Source organism: Anguilla anguilla, chromosome 1, assembly GCF_013347855.1.
Source record: "Anguilla anguilla isolate fAngAng1 chromosome 1, fAngAng1.pri, whole genome shotgun sequence".
NCBI classification, from domain to species: Eukaryota; Metazoa; Chordata; class Actinopteri; order Anguilliformes; family Anguillidae; genus Anguilla; species Anguilla anguilla.
In genome coordinates this window covers 14,277,899-14,302,141 of record NC_049201.1, presented here as the reverse complement: position 1 = coordinate 14,302,141, position 24,243 = coordinate 14,277,899, and the positions used below count along the sequence as shown (strand labels likewise).

The following is a 24,243-nucleotide window of genomic DNA, read 5'->3' as shown; positions in this document are numbered from 1 at the left end:
TAAAATATTAAGAAATATGTACAGTAATATTTGGCATGCATATGTTATTATATTATAACAATATGAATTGTAATTGTTTTGGGGCCAATAGCTAATTTGTGCAATAAACCAGTGGAGGACTGTGGATTGAGAAGGATGTTTTGTAATTTTTTTTTAATGATCAACTCATCTGAAATTTCATTGTCGTTTAAAAAAAAATTCCATAGGGGAAAACTCACAAAAATCACCACATTTTTGGAAAAAAAACCTCTTTCTACTGTAGAACAGAAGATTGACCACCATCAAGCACATGAAACCGTCTCTGCACATGTCCCCTTTTCAGCACAGTTCCATGCTAGATAAGAGGGCGCTGAAGAGAGACTGGGGCTCTACCCGTACACATACAAGTTCAGTGCTTTTGGCTTTACACAACAGTCAAATCTGATCAAGGTTCAACTGACCAGTCATAACTGCTTAAAGCTAGTTTCCGAAGTTGTCAGTGAGCTCGTTGTGCATAATAAGCATTTGTGACAGAATTTCATTGATGAAATCTATTTCAAATTAGGTTGCTCGAAAACCTCTAGTGTTTGACCATTAATACATATTGCACAATATATAAACTGAAGATAAATTAATTTTTCTACTCCATTGGGAGTATGAACAGAGGCAACAGTACATCCCACTGCTTGACTTGGGTGCGGGTAAACAAAGTAGCATCGCTACGAAATCGAGGTGACCAGCAATAGACCGGCAGTAGCTTGGCCTTTGCATCTTTGCCCACAGTTGTTCTGATCCAAGCCACCTCCAGAGAAAGGTGCCTTGAAGGCTGACAGCTCCCGGGCAGGTAAAACAGAACACCATCATAGCAGCTACTCAGGGAGCAAGTGAAGCGTGGCATGCATGGCAATATAGATCAGCATCACCCTGCGTCGGTCAAAGGAGGAGGAGCCAAAAACAAATCATATCCTTGTGCGAGAGCTGAATGCAGATCATCTGGTGGAAATACATTAATAGTTTCTTTTGACTGCGGAGCAGATGGGAGTTGAATGAACCCCTCTGTGGAGAGGCTCTCAGAGAAGGCTGCAGCGCACCCTTCACACGCGGTGGGTGAGCAGAGTGAGTCATACAGTCCACTCCCCAGCGGGCAACGGCTCTGACCAACTAAGGGAAGAGTTCTGTTTGCATCCAATGACACAGTTCAATGGGGGTATGGTGTGAGGGGGGGGGGCTCTTTTACATGTACAGATGTGGAGATTTGAGATATGAGATTTGAGATTCCAACACCCACATTTTTGTGCAGTGCAGAGATCGATAACCTGGCTGGATGAGAGAGGAGGCAAAATTAAAAGTGGGGGAGTTTGGATTCATTCCCAGCCCTGTACAGACCGGCTTTCAGCAAAGCGACACAAGGGAATACACCATTTCATCAAATGGCATTCCTGAGATTAATCTTCATTTTTAAATGTCACAGTCCATTACCTCCTGCTAACAGAAACATGTACGAGAACAATTTCGTAAATGAAATTCAAGCAAAAAAAAAAAAAAAAAAACGTTTTGTGACTCCTAAGCAATTCTCACTTGAATGATTATGATGCTGGAAGAACACAGAATCTACATTAAATCTGCAGCTAAAGAATCACATTTGCATTTCAGCTTTCATCAGTAGTTCAATTTCCAGAATTTCAAAGCCACCACAGCACCCAGTGAGCCACGTTTTCACTGGGTGCGTATGGCCCTGATTGTGATCCATTCAAACTGTGAGGACCGGCTGCAGAATCAATACCACTGATTACTGGGTCGAATTAAAGCCTAGAGGTTTCCACGGAGAGAGGAGTGGTGCTGTTCTTCAGGGCCGCAGAAGTTCTTGTGCACATGAAGACAGGTGTGCGAATGAAGGGGCGGTGGGGGGGGGGAGGGGTGGGGGGGTGGTTCGGAGCGGCGTGCATTTTTAGGACTCGAGCAGGACGTGCCAGCGGCACACCTGCTGGCCCCGCGACTCCTTCATGTCCTGCCAGTGGAGCTGCTCCTCCTCGCCGCTGCTGTTCTGGCCCATGGAGACCCAGCCCACCATCTCCTTGCGCTTCATGCTGCGCCGGTTGTAGATGGAGATCATGAGGGTGACGTCGCTCAGCTGGAAGAGCGCCACCTGGAAGACGAAGGTCTCCTTGTAGACGGGGTTGGGCTGCCCCCGTCGGATGGAGGTCTTGCAGCGGGAGATCTCCTGCCCCATGGAGTTGAGCAGAGTCATTTTTCCATAGGTGTCTGCCGGGGGAGAGAGAGAGCAGGACGCAGAGCGGAGCTTTAGCCGACATGCTACCAGCAAGGAGTTGCAAAACCTCAGCATCTCCGTCCATTTCAAACGGATCAGCATAAGAGAGGCAGGCACAGCCCAGCTGGGACTGTATATGTGGGAGGATCGGAGGAGTGTAATTTAAGGAGGAATTTGAAAAAGCCTGTAGGATGAATATTGTTGTTCTACCTGTACAGATCTGGTCAAACCCAATGACTCTGTTAGGTCAGCATGACACCTGAGAGCTCCCTGGGTAATGGTTGCATGACTGACGAATCTCGCATTATTCAAAAAATGCTATTACAATTCCAAAAGGGAGAAACTCATTTCAGGACTAGGCTATTACTTTTTTCCAAGTAGATTTCCGTCATTTTAACCCATCCAATATGAATGTGTATTTCGCTCACAATCAACATGTTGACTGTTTTTTTAATTGACTTTCAAAATTGGTGCAACAACCCAGTGAGCAGGTTTACTCCCTCAGTAACAACAACATAAAACCAGGAAGCCATATATATATATACATATACATGGTGTAGTGCTGTCCTTGAAACATTTAAGTCCTCAAAAATTATGAAAAACAAGATTAATAGAGCAAGTACTGAATAAAATATCATATTGTTTATTAGCTGACTAAGCTATATTGTTCATTAACTCAACAGCTAACTAGCAAATGCAAGAACACAATGATCGCCAAAAATAAAATCTGATACACTCGCAATGGGAATGCAGCCTGTGAATAGTTAAATGTTAATTATACCATGTATAAAAACTGAATACAGCATCTGAAAGGCAGGTAACCCTGCACTGTTTTGGTCACAGGTGTAGTTCACAGGGGTGAGAGCTCATTAATAAACTAATATAGGCCTGTACTGAATCCAAAGGGTTCAAACAACCAATGGACTGCTTTGGTATCAAATGATTAGTCTGCAAGCAGGCTTGTGTCCCACTTGTGTGAAATATATAGCTACACAAGATGCATAATGGCTGCACTTTTTTTATTAGCAAATATATCGTGACAGGTATTTATCATTTTAATTTGCATTATGATGGAGAAGTCTTATGTTTCCATCCTGCACCTCCTCTCATTTAGGTGTAGTCTTTCTGTGCAGGAAAATAACATGTGTCCAGGTGAAGCAACAGGTGTAAGTGTTATGTCTGGCTAGAGACACTACTTTGGCAGTAACCTCGAGGCAGCTGGTGGAAATAGCTTAATGTGAGGAGACAGCCAAGAGTCAGAGCAGAAGCAGACTGCCAGCACTACAGTTTCTCCCACAGGGGTCACTGGTCTCAACAGTTACAGCCTAGCGCAAAACATTAAGCAGAACTGGAGCCAAAATCTCTTCAATGCCAATGCAAGCGTTTGTGTGTGTGTGTGTGCGTGTGTGTGTGTGTGTGTGTGTGTGCGCGTGTGTGCGTAGGTCTGTGGGTCAGTGTCTGTGTGATGGAGTGTGAGTGTGTGTGTGTGTGTGTGTGTGTGTGTGTGTCGGTGCACACACGCAGTGTGTACCACTCACCAGGTGGTCTGTTGATAGCGAGGTTGCGGAAGTGGCTGCCCTTGATGAGCTCCACGGAAAGGCGGCCAGTGGTGGCGTTGTAGGACAGGCCGATGAGCAGCTCGGGGACTCCGCCGTGGGACAGGGACTGCGTGGAGGAGGCGCTGTCACTCTGAGAGACGGCCGACAGGCTCAGCTGGGAGTCCGCACTCTGGGGCCAGAGACGCACATGGTCAGATCCGTCACAAGGTAGTGAGCTACTCAATCTCAGCGTTTTGAATTACCACGTACCTACATCTGACATATTACACCTGCTCCAGCGAGACAGGTATAATACTACTTTCCTGTACAATGCTGTGCCTACGTTTGAGTTTAAGATCCTTACTATGAGCGATTGTGACTAGTTGACTGTTGCTATATTAGCTGTTGTACCTCTCCATGGTTCATGGTAGCTTTCCTTAACCTGACAGTCAGCTGCTCGTTTCGTAATTACTATACCCAACCGTGAGTTCCCACTGTCGCCTGTGACGCATTGCACCTCACGCAGTGATTTACGGACAGCGCAGTACGGTGATGCTCCTTAAGGGAACTCGCCTTCATGTTGCTGCGAGGCTCCAGCACCAGCGTGGCCTCCATCTCTCCGTCGGGCCGGAGGCCGCTCAGGTGGAAGAGCCGCTCGCCCATCATGCGCTCGCGCCCCATCGTGCCCATGGCGTAGAGGCGGAAGCGCAGGGCGGAGCCGCCCAGCTCGCCGGGGTCCAGGCGGGAGAAGCGGAAGGTCTCGCTGAAGCGGGGCGCCGACCCCCGCTGGACGCTGGTCTTGTGCCGCTGCTTCTTGCCCGGCAGCAGGACCACGTGCACCTGCCAGGCGTCCATGCCGCTGCGCTCCTTGTCCGGGACGTCCCGCGCCGTCACCACGGTCACCAGCAGCTTCTGCGCCTCCGCCTTGTAGTCCAGGATGATGATGAGGTCGCCGCACTTGGAGATTGGATGGTGGGAGGTGGGCGGCTCGGAGAGTGGCTCCCCAGCACCTTGTTCCTGAAGAACACAGACACACACACATACATAATTTTCAAATCACCAGGTTCATTAAAAAACTTTATCTTATTCAAGTTGTACAAATAATGTTTGATTTTTACACACTTGTCAAGAAAATGGATACCTTTGCAGAGCATTTTTTGGATGCATGCGTGTGTGTGTGTGTGTGTGTGTGCGTGAGTCTGCATGTGTGTTATTTTCACTGATCTGCAGAAGACTTCAGAACATTTTTGCTATCAGTTGTACAGCCTATTTCTGCCCGCTTCATTCAAGGCATAAAAAAGGTGAAAGACACAACCTTGCACAACCTTGTCACAGTGTGGCTTTTGGAATCGCAAAGAAAAGGAAATTGAAAGTGCCTGAGAGAACAGTAAATGGGGAGATAATTGGCCTCATTGTTAGCGGAGGCTGTGCGGCTCTGCTCGTGGGAAATGTTAACATGCTGCCAGCAGCGACTGAATACCAGAACGCACATTCTTCACACCCAACAACACTGGTCACAATAACTCTGCCTTGAGCTTCATCTGCTGTTCACAGCAAAGAGTTTCACCTTTACTGTCCAATCATGGGCTCCACCACTCACACCACTACGTGCCTACTGTCCGGCAGTATCCAAGGTTCCAACTTGGCCCAATCAGCAGCTCATTTCTTATGGAAGAGAAATTGTATGTTATACCTTTCCCACTGTAAAATGGCTCCAACAAAATGGGAATAAATAAATAATGCTGACATGTCTGATGAAGTGTTAGAAGAAGAGCCTGGACGAGTGGGATGGATGTTCAGCGCACAGCTTGCAGTCTGAGCAACAACACCACGCAGACGCAGGCTGTTGTGAGAACGGGCACGGGTCTGGGCCAGCTCTCTCCAAAAGCAGGCCGCCCTGGAAGAGAGCCACCCACACCTCTCACCCACTCTCACTGGGCCGAGAACTGAGTACAACACATTAGCAGGGAATTATCCATTAGTGACACACGGCAACGCTTGTTATCCACAAGCAGTGTTCCGATATTCTTAATGCTCCATAAATATTTATGATGCCCGGCGCTTTTCATGGGGTAGTGACAGAATTACAGATGGACGATCACAATGAAAACCGGGGCAGAGGCCAGAAATGAGCGAGTTATGCCAAATCCAATTTTGAGAGGAAACATGCAAATATGAAACTTGTGGTTGCTATGAAATTATACTACGAAAAACAACAAGTGCTTTCTGATTGTGCATGCAACTCTTTTGCTGCAGTGATACACCTCATGGACCAGAACTGAATCCTGACCATGCTGGCACTGGTCAGGTGATTTGTGGGACAGGGCATAATTGGGGGTTGCCCAGGGAGGGAGCATTTTGGTCTGATGGGTGTCCCCTGCCTCGTTGTGCAATAGCTATGCTCATTGACCCAGGGCCTGCAGTCTGTCTGTAGCAGCTGTATTAGTCTTGCAGTCCTCCCGTATAATATACGTGCAGCTGAACCATTTGACTGAAGAGTGGAAAGAAGCAGCAGCTAACTGTGAACACATCCCCGCTCATTTATGGAGGCCACTGCAGCGATGGGATGGGTGCACATTCACGGTCATTCAAAACACAGAGAAGAGAAGGCAGTAGAGTAAGCAGTCACCGAGAACGAAGTCGCTACGAAGTGCGGTGGAGTGCTTTTTAAACCCACCCCTGACTGCAGTACCTCGGGGCTCCACGTGGAGGAGCTGTCCGTGGCCTCGTTGTTGTCGAAGCCTTGGTTGTCCGCGGCGGTCTCCATCTCCATGCTCTCCTCTGCGCCCTGCAGGCTCGGGCCGGGGTCCAGGCTGTCCTCCGTGACGGCGGAGGCCGCGCGCGGACCGGGCTCCAGCTCGTCCGCCGTGCCCCGGGACCCGAGGGAGCCCCGCTCGTCCTCCCCGCACATCAGGGGGTCCTGGTAGCTCAGCCTGCTGAGCCCATCGGCGTCTGCAGGAACAGAGACACCGTGTTCCACTGTGCGCCCCAGCACGGACACAAACGGCCCTGAAGCACACAGCAAAGATGGTGCTCAAAGGATCTAATACATCTACTAAAAGTGCAAATATTGCAATGAGATTACGGTTTGTGTGTGAGAATAAGCGCCTACAGGCACACGCACACGAATACACGCGCACACGCACACACACGCATACACGCACACACACGCGCGCACACACGCACACACCCAAACACTGCATATATATGGGTCTTTTGTAAATATGTACCCTTTATACAGTTACATTTATTATTTTACAAAGCAGTGTGCAGACTCACAGTTGTTCATTCTGAATAACTTACATTTTGAAATGGGCTCCCTAGTTTTATTTTGCAATGTACATCTGACAATGACTAAATAGAAAAACCTTGACTGGAAAATACAGAACAATTGCAATAGAATATGAATGCTGATGAGACACGGTGATCATTAGTCTTATTATATATTCCTGGATTCCAATTATAGTCCATCAAACCAGTGCCAGGCAAGTGGAGATGGCAAGCACACCCACATTTTTTAATATTGTTCAATGCATATGAGAGCATTTCAATACTTACACCTAATTAACCATCAAACCTCAAGCTGTCAGTTTCCCATCCTCAGAGGTGTAATGGGGTGAGCGTACTGTAGATCATGGCTGTGTAGCTTTAGATACCTTTAATCTACAGCTATTCCTAGTGCTGGATCAGTGGAAAGCAGATTGGGCTTTCATACCGCTGAGCCCGAGGATCGCGCCGCGCTTGGCGCTGCGGTGCCAGTAGTCTGCTCTGAATCACAGCGATGGAAGGGTGAGATCTGGCAATTAATGCCGCGTGAACTCCGCGTGTTCCAGAACGGACAGCGCAGCACCGGCCTAACGGGGCCAGATCTGGCACTCCGGCACGGCTGGAGCTTAGCTGTCGTTTGTCAGTCAGACCGACTTGCACGGCCGAAGAACTGCCTGCTTTTCTGTTTTTGCGCCCTCCAGGATTGCCCTCTCTGTCCCCCCCTGCCCTGCCGGTACCTTCGCAGTCCGAGGGCTCCGTGCTGCCCTCCTCCTGGTCGGAGAGCAGGCGCGTAAATTTGTGGCGCTGCCCGGGGGCGCTCGGCTGCCCGGCCTCGGCCGCGCCCGCGCCCGAGCGGAAACTCTGAGAGCGGGACACGGAGATCTCAAACTGCTTGATGATCTCGTCCTCGCTGTCCGAAGACGTGGACTGATCCTCGTCGTCCCCGTAGCTGTTCACTACAGGAAGCACACACACACACACGGGAGACAGGAAGGAGACAGGGCAGGTGACAGGTGAGCCCCGAACGAGCGAGAGGATATGAAGGATACGAAGACAGGCAGCGAGGAACGAGAGACAGAGAGAGGGAGAATAGATAAAGCCAGGGGAAAAAGGTGGACTGACTAGAGGGAGTTGGGAAAGTAGGGCAAATCTGTCTACAGGGAAAACAGACAAGAAAGGCCAGTGGAATATGGGGGTGAAAGATGTCTCCTATAAAAAAGAGTAAAAAAGATTTAAGTGGGAGGTAAAATGGAAGCCAGGAATCAATGTGGAGAGAGCAGATCATATTCAGAATACCATTCCAAAACCCCAGTAAATACAACAAACCACCCCACCATTTGCATGCCGTAAGCAGGAGAAATCAGCAGAGGAAGATGGCCCTGCTACTCCCTTAGTTTATCCATGAATGAAACAAAAGTTGGAAAAAAAGGCAGAAGGTGTGACAAATAGCACCGCCCATTTTACAGCACAGAATGAACACCCAAGAGACCAAGCTGGCCAGCAGAACAGCCTTTGAAAGATGGAGCCATTCATTATTTTCCTGGTTGTGTTTGCTGAGGTTTGACCCTGTTCCTCCCAAATCTTGCTCTTCTGAGTAAAGATGTCATTACATCGCTAATTGGCAGCCACTCATATGGTTAGATAATCTAACTGCTGGATACCATACGACTGTAATAGGTAGTTATTTTCCCCCCGTGTACTTCCTAATGTGCACAATGTCCTTCTTTCTCCACAACCATATGGAGAAGAAAAGCGGCTGGAGTGTCACCATGGAAACCCTTTAGTGCAGCCTGGCTCCACTGTGTGGGCGCAGAAGATGAGTGACTTCCTGTCACCCCCCCCCCCCCCCTTTCATACTCTCATAGCCTCCAGAGCCTGCACTGAGCCGCTGTAGCAGGCTGGCTCCTAATTTCAAACATCAGCGCAGAGCACACAGAGAAGGCTTTGAAGACAGTGTTTTGAAGTTAATACCGCATGAGTAGTAAGCTTTCTTGATATGCCGTGACGACTTGGTCTCATTAACAATTAGTAGCCATACTATGAATTTCTAGGAGCCAAATCTTAACAATGACTGTGTGAGTAGGTTTTCGAAACTACTGACAACAGCCATGTTTTTAATATATAAAAGTTAAATGAAAGTACAAAGTTACTGAAATTAGCGGACAATTAATCACAGAAAGCATGGTCAAATTTACAGAATTTAAGGCTTTCAATGAAGCATAGTATGGGTAAAGTGCTCAAAGCCGCCTGATAGAAAATTGTAGGATAAAACATTTCTTCTGATTAGCATTACAGCCATCGTCATATATACTGTCATATATATATATATATATATATATATATATATATACACACACACATGAACCAGCAACTGTAACAGCCATTACAATTTTAGTGATACAGACTTGGTGTCCATGCAGGTGGAGGTGGTCGGACTATGAAATGGCTAGAAATGGGCATGCCTTTAAGACCGGCCACACAGAAGCCACTCCTCAAAGTGCCCTCTCTCAAGAGAATAATGCTTCCACTTCGAAGCCTTCCTCACAATGACCTCCGAAGGAGAGGCCACTTCTGCGGCTCCGTTCCCATGGTAAAAAGGTAGGCAATTGGCAGCCCTTTGTTTATGTGGCCTCCCTCCTACAGCTTTCCTCTGACAAAGCAAGGGCCTCCATGCAGAGCACACTCAAGGAGAGCCGGCCACTCCACCGATGATCATACGTGACTAAGCCCAGGGTTTGTTTGGGGATGTCAGCCTACATGTACTGAAGCCTGGCGGAGAGCCAGATAAATCTGTGGCTGGGAAGCAGATGCAAGAGGGCACAGAGCTATATCTGCATGTTTGTATGTACACGAGAGGTCTTGTCTCAGACAACCAGAAAAGCAGGTCAGTCCTTTCCAGTTTACCGTTGCGAAACAAATTACTTAAATATATTAGCAAAAGGCATCGCGTTCCACATTACGGATGCTCCTCCACGCTTTGTATTAGAGGGCATTGATGCACAATCACAAGGCATAATAATTTGCTTCACGCAAAGGCTTTCTGAGGGAGCACAGCTGCCGGTATGAATAATGGCACAACCTTGGTCTGTTTTGTTCCCCCAGGGACATACGCGATTCACCATGCCGTGCAGATCTCTACTTCCCTGAGATATAATACGAAATTTAGCAAGGTTTATACTAATCTCCTGTGCTGCACTACCGTAATTTTGACAAAAAAAAAACGAACACACCACAAATTTATGATGCGGAGAAAAAATAAAGATGATGTAATCACAGAGAAATCAGAGCCTGGCAACAGTTGCCGAAGCACCCTGCAAAAAGAAGGTGCGAATTTCACTTGCCGCACGTGTCAAACACATCAGAGTTGTGACTGCTGTAATGTACCGCTGTGACTGCAGTGTTTCTCACGTCACTGTCAGGTCGGTCTGGGCGATGAGGTCATATGCGCCTGGGGTGGAGGCGGGGGGCGGGGGGCGGGGGGCGGAGGGGGCGGTGCTTACCGGAGCAGTGTGGGGTCAGTGTGCTCATTCCGCCCTCCTCTAAGTCGAAGAGCTGGCTCTCCAGGTCCTCGTTCTCCTCCGGGATGGTGGAGAGGCGCTCTGTTATCTGCTCGTCCGTCAGGCCCAGCTGGGCGAGCCGGGCGCGGATGGCCTCCAGCTTCTCCTGGGGGCCCATGGCGGACACGTCCAGGCTGGCCACGCCCGCTCTGGAGCTCCTGCCTGAGTGCAGGCCATCCTCCAGCAGCACGGGGTCCGCCCCGTCCTGGGCTCTGTCTGCTGGGGGCTCTTCAGCAGCTGTGGGCCCCGGCTTAGCGGGGCCGAGAAAGGCGCCGGAAATGGCCCCGGAGACCTGAGAGAGCCAGGCGGAGAACGCAGAGGCCCCGCCCTGCGCCTCCTGAGGAGATGACATCACTGTATGCCAGCGGACGCACAGCGAGACCCGACTGCCTATATCCCACCGTGAGGAGGAGCAGCGGACCCCCCAGCACACCGATCAAGCCTGTACACCCAGAACGCAACACAGCATCAAGGCACTAGACAACAGGTTGTAGCACAGCAAAGCACATTTCCCAATCTTTTTAACCCAGAAAATGTACAATACTGTATGCCAGGGCTGCCTAACCCTGTTCCTGGAGATCTACTGTCCTGTAGATTTTCACTCCAACCCTGTGTATCGAAAACCCCCTCTCTAGGGTTTTCGACACACTTGTTCCTGGTTATATAAACTTTGTTGTGCGTCGCTCTGGATAAGAGTGTCTGCCAAATGCCTGTAATGTAATGTAATGTAATAAAGCACACCTCATTCAACAGCTAGATATATTGTTGAGCTGCTAATCAGGAGTTCCAAATTAGGGTTAGAATGAAAACCTACAGGACAGTAGATGTCCAGGAACAGGATTGGGTAGCACTGCTGCATAAGAGAGACTGACTAATCTATGACAATTTGTCCTGAGTTTAATAATAATATTAAAAAAGATAACTTCACCATTGTAAATTCTGCAGTCAGACTAACTGAAAGCTCTGAGCTGGAATTTCACAGGTACACAATGATATGATGCGTCATGAGCATCATGTGATTGTCTGGTCACTGTTACAAAAATGTGCGCAGCGAGTTTGCAGTTAAGGCTGTCACATATTTCACTCCTTCAAATACTAACAGACAATCACCTAATGTCCCAAAGACAGCACTGTGAAATGGCAAGGGTACATCTCCAAATCATTCTTGAACTTTTACTCTATAGACTGTGATTTGGTTTTCTTTTTCTTTTTTTTAGAAAAATATTCAATTAAAAGTATTGCTCATTATTGCGCAGTTTGATCAGTACACTGGAGCTGATTGATTGACTGCGAGAAGCGGACACACCTTTTCTGGAATATAGAACACAGGTAGAGATCATGAATAAGTGCCCCAGAGCTGCACTGACGAGCCGTGTCTTGGTCTGTCAGGGGTAGGTGAAAGCCAGGTGTGAGCAGCGTACTTCTCAAGTGTACAGGCAAAGGGGAGCTGGCATAGCACCTCTCCTCATTTCCTGTTTTATCTCTTGCAAAAATTAACCCATTGGACCTTGGCAGCTACGGTTCTCCGAGAAGCTCCGAGAAGCTTTGCAAATTTGATTTGTGGCTTACGTTTTTAAATACCCGGGTGAAAACCTTTGGCAGACGGTCTCTGTTTGCCAAAAGTTTTCGACGCTATCCTACCAATGAAGGCTTTCGGGGGAAAAACATACAGCAGATATAGCTAGTTCTTTCTGTGCTGTGTACATCACTTTAGAGGATTAAACAGGATTAAAAGGTGAAATTCACCAAAACCCAGCAGACGCTGCGACCCTCCAGGACTGGATTCTGACACCTGTGCTTTGTAGGATTAAACTACGCTTCATGAAAGATGAGTTCTGGGAACCTCTATCAGAGGCTCAGAGGTAAACATCCCTCCCAGGGATATGTCATGCCATCCTCCTGCTACTCCCCGCGGTTCGAATCACACATGACGTAAGCTGCAACCTAATACAATAAGTGCAGTGTCCTGTGAAAACAAAATGCTCCTGAGCATGTTCTCATCTGACGAAAAAGGGCAGTCCCTGAGAGAGTCAATCAACTGTAAGGAGCAACAGGAAGTCAAACCACAGCAAACAGGACAGGCTACACGGCTTAAGGGTAGAAAGCACAGGACAAACGTTCACAAGTACATCAGACACCGGAGTGACGTCAGGCACAGTATTTGTTTATGCTGTCGAGGCACAGAACTGGAGAATCAAAATTACAGCCCAGTGTTGCGGCTGATTGCAAGGGAAATGTGCTGTAACATGGGCGGTAGTGCGTCACCGAGGAACGGCAAGTCCCACGCCAGGCAGGCCACTGACACTATACCAAATAAGCTGGTCAAGCTAAACTCCTGCAAAACCAATATTGAGTAAAAAGGAAAGGCATGCAAGTTTACCCAGCAAATAAAAAATGTAATTAGAGGATGCGAAATGACAGATGATGCAAAATGACAGAATAGTCGGCTGAAACTAGCCAGGTGTGTGGAAAAGGCCGCTCTGATTAGTCCCCATAACCCCATCCAGCTCCCACCTCTGGAGCGACTCACTCACCCAGGCCCTGGTGGATGCTGGCCTTGTCCTTGGCGCGCTTCCTCCTGCCGTACTGCTCCAGGCAGGGTAGGCCGCCCACGCGGGAGAAGCACAGCTTCTTGTTGATGAAGAGGAAGAGCACAGCCAGCACCACCACGAAGACGCCCACAGCCGAGAGGAAGCCGATGGCCTCAGGAGTGACTGGGAGAGGGAGATACACCCATCAAACAACACGCACGTCCTGAGTACACTCCGACACGCATGCTGACGTACTAACATACACGCACGCAGATACACACACGCACACACACACGCACGCACGCACAGAAGAAGCTGCAGTTCCCATCAATCAGCAGTCCTCAACATGATGCACATCACAGGCTCAGCACACTTCAATACCAACAGCAATAAAATGCATTTGTTACATTTTACTTTCAAACCCTAAAATGATTTACAGCCATTGTTCTCTCCAATCTCCAATCGTATTACTGAATTATGCGGTGGAAATCTACTGGTTTTGTTCTGGGGTTTGTAATTGAGAAAAATAATGAATGCAGGCCCCAAACTGCCCCTTTTAATAAGATCTGGCATCATGCTTTCATTTGTGAGCATCCTAAAGTACAGAACGAGTGCATTGGAAGGCATGTGATATCTAGAAGAAGAAATGAGTCTCTTCTGTGTGATTGCTGAGCAGCAGCCCTGGTTTAAAACCAAACTGACTTTTTCAATGCCTGAAGTGGATTTTCACACAAAGAGAGACTGGGTTTACTCTCACATACGCTCTTAATAGTCAGTTGTGCTCTCTTCAGTCATCAAAGGGTGATCTCTGCCATTACAGCAATGACCTCCACACTGGGGCCCACACATGAAAAACCTACATTCATAAAAAAATGTTTTAAACTATGACTATGACAACAGAAGTGTGAGAGGATTCTGTGTGGGCGTATGTGTGTGTGTGAGTGTGAGTGCTGTTTGAGTGTGTGTGTGTGAAAGCATGTGTGCATGTGTGTGTATGTGTGTGCATGTACGAGTGTGTGTGCGTGCATGTGCATGGGCGTGTGTGTGTGTGCATGTGCATGGGCGTGTGTGTGTGTGTGCATGTGCATGGGCGTGTGTGTGTGTGTGTGTGTGCATGTGCATGGGCGTGTGTGTGTGTGTGTGCGTGTGTGTGTGCGCGTATGTGTGTGTGTGTGTGTGCGTGCATGTGCATGGGCGTGTGTGTGTGTGTGTGCGTGCATGTGCATGGGCGTGTGTGTGTGTGCATGTGCATGGGCGTGTGTGTGTGTGTGCGTGTGTGTGTGTGTGCGTGTGCATGTGCATGGGCGTGTGTGTGTGTGTGCATGTGCATGGGCGTGTGTGTGTGTGTGTGCATGTGCATGGGCGTGTGTGTGTGTGCATGTGCATGGGCGTGTGTGTGTGTGTGCATGTGTGTGTGTGAGTGTGAGTGTGTGTGTGTGCATGTGCATGGGCGTGTGTGTGTGTGCATGTGCATGGGCGTGTGTGTGTGTGTGCGTGTGCATGGGCGTGTGTGTGTGCGTGTGTGTGTGTGTGCGTATGTGTGTGTGTGTGTGTGTGTGTGTGTGTGTGTGTGTGTGTGTGTGTGTGTGTGTGTGTGTGTGCGTATGTGTGCACAGTCATTTCATCCCTGGGTAAAGAAAAACCAGCTCGCCCACTTTCCTTTCCGCTACCTAGATCCGTCCTTCAGTTCCTTTTGAATTTGCTTGTCAGATGACCCTGGTTTTCACAATGGAGAAAGCAGTCCCTGCTTGCATTTCTCTCTAGTGCAGCAGGAAGCGCTGTGGCAGAGCTCTCTTATCTACAGACACAGCCGACTGATTTGAGCTCACAGCGAGCAAAGCCACCCACCTTCATCTGCGTTCATACCCACACAAAATCAGGGAAAGGGGATCATCTCGGATACGCCTCACCAGTAGCCTAAATTGCAACGGAACTAACAGGACTGTTTACACGGCTGTTTTAATAGAACAAAAATATATATTTTTCATGTCAAATGAATCGTTAATAAAGCAATCAACAAAAAACATTCCTTCTAAATATGGAATCTTCTTCTCTGGCAAACCTTTGTGTAACTTCATACCACATACAGTCTGTGGCAGAAACCAGAGATATTACTATTATAATCTTCATTAATCTTGATGAATAAAAAAAACCCTACAGAACATCACTGCATGACAATCCCAGCGAGAAGTTCAGTGATACTATTCTGAAGGTCAACTCAGCACATCTTTTCCACAAGATCTTAAAAGAAAAATCACCAGTCATCACTCAACTAAATAGCACTAGACCCAAGCTTTAAAGGTGTTTTAAAGACGAGGCCTCCTATGCAGAACTGTGGGCTCACCACAAAGCAATGGTATGAAAAAGTACCTCAAGACTGGGAAATTGAAATCCAACATCAAAGACTATCTGGTTTCTTAGTCCGCTTTCTTTTCAGCGAGCTCAGATCAAGGACAGGAAAAAGGCTCCACAATGACTCCACGCTGACATTGCAATATTCAAAGGAAAACACACACACACACACACAATCCACGTACCAGTCCACGCGACTGCGCTCCCACAAAATGGCCACAAGGAACTAGCAGAGCCAAGGATTTTAGGCCTCAGCAGCAAAACTATACGGATGCGAACGGTGGTAACAGATGGAGACGAGAGGAGTCCAAACGCAGCCCGTGCCCAGCCGAGGGACACTAAATCTTTCTGTACCTCGGCAGGAAGTGGGAACTTAAAGGAGCTGGCTGAAGAAAGAGAGAGAAGGAGAGAGACGGAGAGAGGGAGCGGGAGAGAGGTGGGGCCGTGCAGTGTTTGCTCTACTGCCAGTACTGTGTGAGCAGCAGGCGTGGTGGGTGATACAGGTGCGTGTGTGAGCAGGGCAGAGCACAACTGTGGTCAGCCCAGGGTTCGCATGAGCAAGCTGGAAAAAAGCAAAACACGCAGCTGTAGCATGACTCCGAATGGTGATATCCAGTCCATAAACAGCACTGGTTGTGTTTGTTTAAACCCTTTCTATAGCTGGCAGATGACCAATAGATTGGGCCCACACAGACACCCAGGTCAGGGAAGTCTGAATGAGACTCTCAGAGTCACGCTGTGGAAAGAAACGCACAACTGGTTATTCTGCTGGGACAGTAAAAATGAGTAAGCCCAAGTGCACTCACAGCACAGAGCACAGTGTCTCTGACAGGAATAGAGAGATACACAGATCCCAAATAATGCTTTCATTCCTGTTCATATCGCGTACCCCCCCCTCCCCCTCCACCTTTCCCTCCCCCGCCTCCTGACATGTCACGCCGCTATTTTTACAGCACGGCGGAGGAGTAACTCCACACACCTGAGCACCGCAGAACGGTCAGTTTCCGTGGAAACTGTCTGTCTTCGGCAGACTGAATGTCTGAAGCCTCACCCACACACAAGAGCAGAAAAAAGGCTCCATGTTGCCATGGTGCAGAGGGGACTTGCACGATTGGGCAAGACAACAAGTGCTTTCTAATGCTGGGGTGCGCATCTGAGATTGAATCCTCGTGTCCTCTGGGCACATGTATCTCACGCACTGGAGCTGGCGGCCTGAGCCGCGGCTCTGTGGACCTCATCAAGGGTTACATACAAATGGGCAGCTCAAGGTCCACTAATACGTGACTCACCAGCCTCCACACACCACTTGTAAGTAACCAAGGCCACAATGCACATGATCCAGCTGCATTAGGGCCCATTCGGAGAATGAGAGTCATTTCTCCTCCTCAGTTCACAGGTGTTTATGACTAGCCGGTGCATTTAGATTAAAAGGCCAGCAAAGCGAACCTTTACGAAGCTAATTTTCGGGCATCATTAAAACCAGATTGCTCATGGGCTGTGTTCATTAAAAATGTGAATTCATGCTGATGACCAGGAATGCACCTGATTCACCACTAAAGGCACAGAGCAGACAGGGTGTCAATTAGAGAGTGGGAGAGAATGCGTATGTCTGCAGTCACGTGTGTGCATGAATGTGTGAGTATATATTTCTGAGTGCGTACATGTACCAGTGTACAAATATGTGAGTGGGCGTGTTTTGGATTATGAGAATTTGTGAGTATGAATATCTGTGTATTAATATGAATGCACATACAGCGCGGTGACAAAGTATTTGTCCCCTTCCTGGTGTCCTCTATTACTGCATGTGTCACACTGAATAGTTTCAGATCTTTAGACAGAATGTAATATTAGACAAAGGGAAACTGAGTAAACACAATCCATGTTTCAATTATTTCACTAAATTAATGAAACAAGAAAGAGAAAAAAAAAGTTGTTCGAATGTATTCATTTGGAAAGGGCTACAAAGCAATTTCTAAGGCTCTGGGACTCCTCCGAACCACAGTGAGATCCATTATCTCCAAATGGAGTACACTTGGAACAGTGGTGAATCTTACCAGGCGTGGCTGGCCTGCCAAAACGTCTCTAATGGTGCAGCGAAAACCCACCCAGGAAGCCACGAATGATCCCAGAAGAACATCCAAAGAGCAACAGGCCTCTCTAGCCTCAGCTAAGGTCAGTGTTCATGATTCCATGATAAGAAAGAGAATGTGCAAAAATGGGATTCACGGGACAGTAGCAAGGCAGAAACCATGTGAAACATACACATGCAGATGAATCTGTCCATGCGCATGTACAGGCCATATTCTCCAGCCCCCACCCGTGGCCAGGTGCTGTCCTCCTGCTCACTTGCTCTACTGAGCTAATCCCTGCGATTAGACTGAACCCCTGCAGCATGGCGGGGGGGCTGACAGGAACTGGAGCCCCTCCACTCTGTGTCGCACAACATCCATAAACGACATGCAGCTATCACCATTCACTATTTTAAAACAGCAGCTCCAGCTAATAATATTTAATAAAACACACACACTGTAACATACTGTACAAATAAGAAAAAATAAAATAAAAATAATAAATCAGAAGTCCTGATAGATGACATACAGCAAATACACAAATATGACAGAGACCATTCGTGTTGAACATTGAAATGGAAGGTAGGCGAGATTGTATAAATAATTGCGCCATCTGCTGGACACATATTGAGTCACAATGGCACAACTTCTTTTAAAATGTATACATGTCAAAAATGATTAAACCAATTATAAAGGCTGAAATTCTAATAATGCAATTGAAAAACACAATGCAGTCCTGTTATATCAAAACCTAACAACAGCTCAATATCAGCACAATATCTAGAAGAAAAGCTCACTCTCAATATTACTAATAAAATATCACCATCTACTGGCCATTTTTTAGAGAAAGAAAGAAAGAAAGGACTGCATTTATATAGCACTTCTATCCAAAGAGCTTTACAATTGATGCCTCTCATTCACCCATTAACACACACACTCGCACACTAACGGTGAAAGGCTGCCATGCAAGGTACCAATCAGCTCGTTGGGAGCAATTAGGGGTTAGGTGTCTTGCTCAGGGACACTTCGACACTCCCAGGGCAGGGGATCGAACCGGCAGCCCTCCAACTGCCAGACAACCACTCTTACCTCCTGAGCTATGTCGCCCCATTGAGAATTCTAAAGTGTACCCTGAAGAAGAGAAAATTAAACTATCAAACAAAAACACAAAAATGCACTATACACAAATGAAAAGCATCACCACATTAGCGTCATTAACGTACAGCATTTACATTGATTTCCAATTATTTTGCACTTCAGTGTAATATTATACAAGCGACAGGAGCAAGAAATGATTGACATGAGGTCACAGGTTTTGGATGGGGAGAACAGTGTAGTCCCTGTCCCATGTGAAGTTGGCTGGAGTGCCATGTTCCCACTCTAGTCCAGAATTAAATACTGGTGCGTGCTGTTGATTGCACTACATTCTCTCTCACGCCATGCCCTTTTCCTTCCCCCTCTGTTTTCGGGAGTACAGTACCCCTATCTGTCGGGCCATGTCCTGTCTGGGCAGGCACAACACCCTTCCTGACCGTAATCAAGACAAAACAGAGTACTGCCCAAAAATGGCCAGTGAGACACATTCAAGCAGGCCCTCTGCAGTTTGCTCTGTCTAAGAACACAGCCAAATTTCAATATTCAAGTCGGTAGTCAGCACTGCAAAATCCACTGCAATACCTCATTGGCACTAGTCAAAGGATCCTCCCTCTGGCTACACTAAACTAATTGTTGAAGCATCAAATAAATGTTGCATATGTTTCCTGAGATTATAACATTTTGGGTTCTTGAAGGCTGTAGTATAGTGGAGAATTAAGCGTGGCCCTGCCAGGCTGCTGGTCACATTCGGCACTGGCATGGTTTGAGTTTGATACTAGACTATGGGGCCCACCCATGCACTGGAACAGCATCTGAACAGAATGAGCCATCTAGCAGTGCCAGTTCATTGACATTCTGTACGCAAATGATAGAGACAGGAAAACTGTAATGCTGGTGACAGACGTGTATAAACACACACACACACACACACACACACACACACACACACACACACATTCATATTGTGTATCATAGTAAAATATCAAAGCTACTGTGCCATACTGTGAGGACAAAAAAAAAACAGGAACAGGGAATCAGAAATTAGGACCATTTCCCTTGAGGTAAAGAGTAACATTTTTCTTTAATTGCATGTCCTGTGAGACATGAACGCACTGTAAGATCACTGTCAGGAAATAAGTCCGGACAGACAAAGCAGAGGAAAACTTTGATTCCTGACAGAGAACGGATGGTTCATCTTACTGCAAAGAGAATGCTTTGCTAATGGGTTTTATTGCCAATAGAAAGCTTTAATCTATTGTGAAATGGTTTAGTGTAACCAAACCACCCTCATTTTACAATCTATTAAACATTAATTCTACTTTTAGTGAGACAAATAATATTTTTTTAATAGCTTTGTGGGATAGTTGCCTAAGAAGCTTCACTGCCAAATGCATTAGAAATGTGACACCTCTCTTTTAAGAAGTAATGCAATATATACGCTGACCAACACATTCAGACCACAAAAAACAGGATCTACATTCACTAAGACTGAATTAACTGCTTCCCTAGACAGGAGTCAGGTTTTACACTCATATAAACCACCGCTCAACTAGAATTAATACAGAACAGTGCAAATGTGCATTACACAGATGCCAGTGCAATTATAGGATTGCCCAGTAAACTTTACACAATGTCACAGCTGCTGCTCACTGGTTACATCATTAATTATTAAATGAATACCAAGGCACATAACATTGAGTGATTAAAAAGAGACCTTTATCTGTTCCGGCATAAATCAATGTCCCTCCCCACTGAGAGCAGTTCAGGGGCTGCAGAAGCCTGTCCTGGGCATCGCTAAACCCGGGATTTCTCCCCACCCCCTCCCCCCGCTGCCGGCGGGGGCAGAGAGCATAAATTACGCATGGCCCTGAATCTAGGCCAAGCAGCCAGGCAGAACCGCAGAGGATACTCAGTAATGATCAGACACTACCGTCTGATAGCTGCAAAAGATGGAAGAGGATTTCTCTTAAAAGGCCATTGCACCAAAGCAAAGGGTTTCAACCTTGTTCTGTTCTTTCACTGGCTTCTTCTGTGGCTGAAATGGTGGCTGACTGAAATGGAATGGACCGAAAATCAGCACTGTGGTGTGCCACACGGTTTGGGCAGGTACCTCATTCAAATAAAACATTTCTACATAGCCCAGGCTTCACAGAGACCAGTGCGCCCAGTCAACAGCAATTACAGTACCTGTTCTAGAAGCCAACTCACAAGCTCAGCATGGGAAATTGTGTGTGCTGTTACGGGCCCAATATAATTAAATCAAATATAAGTTAATTACATATAAAAATTCAGTCTTCAAAAACATAGGTCTTTTTATAGGCAGATAAAAAGATAAAAACATTACTGCACAGAAGAAAAACACTGCTCTACACAATCCAATTATGCCATTAACATTTATGACTTTAAGACAGGATTCACCCAGATGGTGAGCAAGGAAAGAGCACCTTGCCCCTAAACCGGCTGGATTCTAGATGCTGCGCACTGCTCAATCGTCCAACTTCCACACAGCCTGGCAGTTTGCCCACTCCAGCGCTCGGGGAGCCAACAAGCAGTGGCGCAACAGACCCGCCAATCAGCAGGAAGCACAGCAGTCCTGGCATCCAGACCTGACCGCTCTGTCCAGCTTGAGACCAACACTTTACACCTGCGCAAAAGCCAGGGGAACTACAGCATATTAGGAGTATATGCTTTCTCCACATTTAGAACGCAAATACTGCCAAGGACTATTCTTCCCCAACGAATTGCTGGCCTCCGTTTGTCAGTTAATGCTGTCTGAAGCCATTGTCAATTAGTCCACTCGCAATTTATAGATGTAATTCCTCACACTCAGTAATCTGGGCCTTGTCAACCACAAAAGGTGATGATTGATCGCAGTCAATGTGGAAACAAGGAACCATGCCTCTACCCAATAATGAAAGCAAAGAGTAACTATCCTTCCATGTCCTGGAGGATGCTGTGGCAAGTCCCTGGAGACAGTAACGGTCAATGATGAAACCACTTTCTGACTCAAGATGCAAGAAAGTGACACTAACAATGTGTACAGCTTTCTGTCATTGTCAGATGTAAGACAGCACATCAAAGTACCTATCTGAAAATCCTAAATGTAAGTCTCTTTCCATCTGTCAGTGAATTAACAAGCATAACAGCAGATAAGGTGGTACAGTTGTTCTGTGTTTTTGTAATATCATATTCATACAGTATGGATAACAAATAAAAATGTACCCAGTGGAAATGAAACTTAGAGTAAAACATTTTGTTTTCAAAATGAAATAAAAGTCTCGAAATTTTCAGAGTACAGATACAGTATATCATCTTACAAATATTTCATAACTGATTGGAAACGTGAGTACCATTGCTCCCACAAACTATATATTTGCTTTACTGCACTGACTTCATTTGCTTAGTTACTGTGCACCCAACTGCTTCATGTGTCCTTAAAATGTATTTAAATCAAGGAGCAATAAAAATGCTTTGTTTCTGTTGCGCCATGTCACTAAATTATGTGTGCAGCTGTTTGAGAAGGCAATGTTTAACTAAACGTAATATTTTTCTCAATATGCTAGTCTTAAACTGCTTTTACGACGGGTTATGGATTCCCAAGCTATCGATATGATTTTTATTTCATGTTTGCGCATAAGAAAACGTCATAATTTTTAAAGTCTAATCAGTAAAGATAGCTAGAGCCAGCGAAAAGGAAACGGTCTGCAGTGAACTCAAAATGGTTAATGTAGTCACACAATTAATTTACACAGGCTAGTATTCGCCCGATTAGTTGCTATATAACTAAAACCCATGAATTTGAAATATAAACGCGGTTTTAAATACGATATTATAAACGGATAGTTATCTGCTAGTGCAATACTGGAGATAAGAATCGTTCTCCTCCCACTGTTTGGCCATGCACTGCAACAACCGTCGATTTTCCAATGGAAGATAATTTCCCTGCGTTCTTCTGTAAGTATAGGCTACATATTTAATACAGATAATAATAATAATAATAATAATAATAATAATAATAATAATAATAATATCCAGTAAAGGGTCACTTACTATCAGAAGCCATGGTTGAATATCTGGATTGTCCACGTTTTTCATCCGAATGCGGCACACACGGTTTGCGCTTTCCTTAATGGTTACATTATCTCCGGATAAAAGCTATACGGATAGCGGCTGCTAATTGGACGCTACTGAAATTAACAGCCGCTTTGCCCTTTCCTTCCAGCTCCTAGGCCATTTCTCAACAACCACATTTACGGTCTGTGTTCCTCTTCCTGTCTCCCTCTTGCTTTTTTCTGTGGGTCCCACTGGCATCCAAACAGTGACGTGCTGCACCCTCCCTTCTGTCGTTCCACGGTTAACCACAGCCTCAGGTGCGTAGCCTAAATCACACCTACCGAGCACACCATGCCACACCAAATTTAGTGTGACACACTGTGCTTAACTAAATTTGAATAAAGCACGTTTCGGATTCCTGTTTCGTGCCAGTTTTAACCGAGTTAAAATTGGTATCGAATTAGCATGCAAACAAAATGAATGATTACCATAGTGAAATTGTACTAATGGAGGGCAATGTCCAATTATAGAATTAAATCGGAAACTTACCAAATGTTAGTCAACATCAGTGGAAAGAAATCAGTCCTGCTGGAATAAAACTAGCCTAACAGAGATGTAGGATCGAAATCTGAAATGTTTGGAAATGATCACAGTTTCTTTGTTCTACTTTGGCTCCCATTGTAATATAACATAGCTTCAGAGATGCGTCTCCACCGTTGTCACATCCGTTGATCACAGAACCAAGTGTAGCCCAATGGTCAAGCTGGTATCGCGAATGAGCTATGGCGTGTCAGGTCGCCTGTCATCGCGCACACTATCGTAGCAGTTCTGTACTGTGACGCGAATGAAATATCCTTTCAAAAGCTATTCATCAACTAGGCTACGCAAAGAATGAACGGGTTTGGGAACCACAAATAACTTTAATAAGCTGCAGAAGAAAGATAGTTTCGTTTCCAAAACAAGCAATACTCAAAAGAAATGCCTTGAACTTATATTAAAAGCTATAAGTTAAGTTAAATTATATTTTAACGTTTGTGTCATGTTTTGAATGCCTCGGGAGCTGTGTGAAATGATCCAGTATGCAAGAGAACAAAGGAACATGTTAACATAGAACATCCAAACCCTCAAAATGGTATTAGAGCCTGGAGTAACCCAGTGACAATTATGTCAAATCAAGAATTTCTAAAATATGTCTAGGAAAATACAGAATGAGAGTGGGCAATGAGATATCATAATGATTTATACTCCGCTTTAGTCTAATTTTGATGGCTTTTTCCTGCTTAATGTTACACATTATTCACAAGGATTTGGATCACTTTCCAGCCACAGATGAAAATTAGCTCTTGAGCTAAATCAGGCACGCCATTCTTTGATGTGATTCATGATATGTTGATTGTTGTGCCGTGTCCCTTTTATATAAAGAAATAAATAACGTGTATAAAAATACATTTCAATATTAATGGCACAGCGGTACATGGTCACACAGCAGCCCTGTGATGTGATGGACAGCAGACATCAGTAGTTAGATCCTGA

At 46.1% G+C, this 24,243-nt stretch overlaps 1 protein-coding gene across 8 annotated transcripts; it reads right to left on the bottom strand.

Annotated features, from left to right (window-relative positions):
- Positions 1–1,884: 1,884 nt before the first annotated feature.
- syt16 (synaptotagmin XVI) lies at positions 1,885–23,495 on the bottom strand. Of its 8 annotated transcripts, XM_035428865.1 has the most exons (9): positions 23,260–23,495; positions 13,145–13,324; positions 11,917–11,992; positions 10,554–11,052; positions 7,791–8,009; positions 6,464–6,738; positions 4,360–4,803; positions 3,787–3,976; positions 1,885–2,241 (listed from the first exon to the last, which is right to left on the bottom strand). In XM_035428865.1, the coding sequence occupies exons 4-9, from the start codon at positions 10,960–10,962 to the stop codon at positions 1,928–1,930; spliced, it is 1,851 nt and encodes a 616-aa protein (XP_035284756.1). In that variant the 5' UTR covers positions 10,963–11,052; positions 11,917–11,992; positions 13,145–13,324; positions 23,260–23,495; the 3' UTR covers positions 1,885–1,927. The 8 variants fall into 8 exon arrangements, with proteins under 8 accessions (XP_035284756.1, XP_035284748.1, XP_035284765.1 ...); XM_035428857.1 differs by having other exon boundaries at positions 11,917–13,324; XM_035428874.1 differs by lacking the exon at positions 11,917–11,992.
- Positions 23,496–24,243: the final 748 nt, after the last annotated feature.